This window comes from Propithecus coquereli, unplaced genomic scaffold (genome assembly GCF_000956105.1).
Source record: "Propithecus coquereli isolate 6110/MARCELLA unplaced genomic scaffold, Pcoq_1.0 Scaffold37, whole genome shotgun sequence".
In the NCBI taxonomy this organism is placed as follows: Eukaryota; Metazoa; Chordata; class Mammalia; order Primates; family Indriidae; genus Propithecus; species Propithecus coquereli.
In genome coordinates this window covers 2,801,970-2,803,629 of record NW_012149396.1, presented here as the reverse complement: position 1 = coordinate 2,803,629, position 1,660 = coordinate 2,801,970, and the positions used below count along the sequence as shown (strand labels likewise).

Genomic DNA, 1,660 nt, shown 5'->3' with positions numbered 1-1,660 from the left:
GCCTCCCAGAGAGCTAGGATTACAGGCGTGAGCCACCGCGCCCAGCCGACATATGATGTTTGTAAGTAAGTTCTGCTGACAGCCCATGTGCAAAGCAGGAGACAAAGTATATGAGTTGTAGACTCTGAATCAATAAATACTGACGACACTGACTACAACCCGTTACCAGAATTTTCAAACTCCTCCTTAAATGAATATAACATCCTGAAAAGAGAAAACTCATAAACTATTCTTTTTCTGCCCTCAACATTCTACTAACTGTCCTTTGAGCAAAGATAATAGAATCCTAATTTATCAGTCTATAAATCATGATAATAGAAAATTCATATCTGTCTATAAGTTGATGGATAATTCTTATTTAGCTCCACTTTTCCTTTGTGCAAAATCATCCTTGTTTCTCTATACAAATCAGCTCTTAGCAAAAGAATGGAAGAAGAAAATACTCTGACTCAGACCAGCATCTGATTCACGGTATGAAAGCTTTTTGGCTTCAAAGCAAACAATGATAATGCCCTAAAAAAGTTGATCCAACTTTGTTTTTATTTATTAAAGGAAGCTCATTGCAGAGGCAAATCACATATAATTTATGGTTTTTCTCTGTAGAGCTACATAACTTTAATCCATAGCTCATGAAAGGGTGCAAGAGCAGCTTGAAAATTATGCTGAGCTTAATTATACTTAATGTGAATTATTCACAAGTGCAGACAGAGACTAAAAATTTATTTCATACAAAGAAGCTTGACATTTTAATTGGTCCTTCAGAATAGAGACAAAACAATTTCCTCTCAAGAAATTTACATCTTCCCTATCAGAGCTACAGCCTCAGCCAAGCAGAACTTCATTAACAAGATTAATCATCACGCCACTGTCTGCTTCATCAGGTGTATAGCCCAGATGAAAAGAGGAATACAGAGTAATGACTGACATTTCCAACAGATAGGATTGATTCAAGGAGGACAAAGTAACAAATTGAGCCACTATACCTTGGTCATTAGCCATTTTGTCAGGGTGTTCCACTGTGGGGGAAAAAGAAATAATATTATTAGACTTTGACATTTCATAGCAGGAAAACTGACATATCAAACCAACAGTTTTGTTAGCAAGTTTCCATATCAAAGCTAACACTTTATTGAAATAAAATCTATAAGGACCCAAAGGTATATGTGATTATTTCTATTAATAAGTAACAGAGGAAAAAACTGAAAATAATGTTTTTCCCATATAAATGCATTCTAAAATCACTGTTTGTCACATCGTTCTAAACAGAAACTAAGAATGATCACCATCAAAGTTTAATTAAAACTAGAATTAACAGTTTAAAAAATGCATGTAATTATCAAGTAATTATCACCCATATATATTTTAAGTAAGTTCAGGAAGCTATTTTTTTGTATGTTGTTTTTTTCAACAAGAGAACATAGCCAATTCTTACATGAATAGGGTAAAATAGTGGGAAACAATAGATATGGTATAGTTTAATCTGTTTTTTTGAGGCAGGGTCTCACTATGATGCCCTGGCTGGTCTTGAACTCCTAGACTCAAGGGTACCTCCTATCTCAGTTTCCTGAGTAGCTGGGATTACAGAAGTACACCACCACCCACACCCAGCTACAGCATAATCTAAATGGTTTGATAAATCTTCAGGCTTTGTAAAGACATC

The 1,660-nt window shown here is 34.9% G+C and overlaps 1 protein-coding gene across 1 annotated transcript in view; it reads right to left on the bottom strand.

Moving 5' to 3' along the window:
• DCC (DCC netrin 1 receptor) overlaps nucleotides 1-1,660 on the bottom strand; it is a 1,232,106-nt gene that overhangs the window by 191,977 nt on the left and 1,038,469 nt on the right. The window contains exon 16 of the mRNA XM_012651723.1: nucleotides 984-1,016. Within this exon, the coding sequence (XP_012507177.1) occupies nucleotides 984-1,016 (33 nt within the window). The remainder of the gene's footprint in view (nucleotides 1-983; nucleotides 1,017-1,660) is intronic.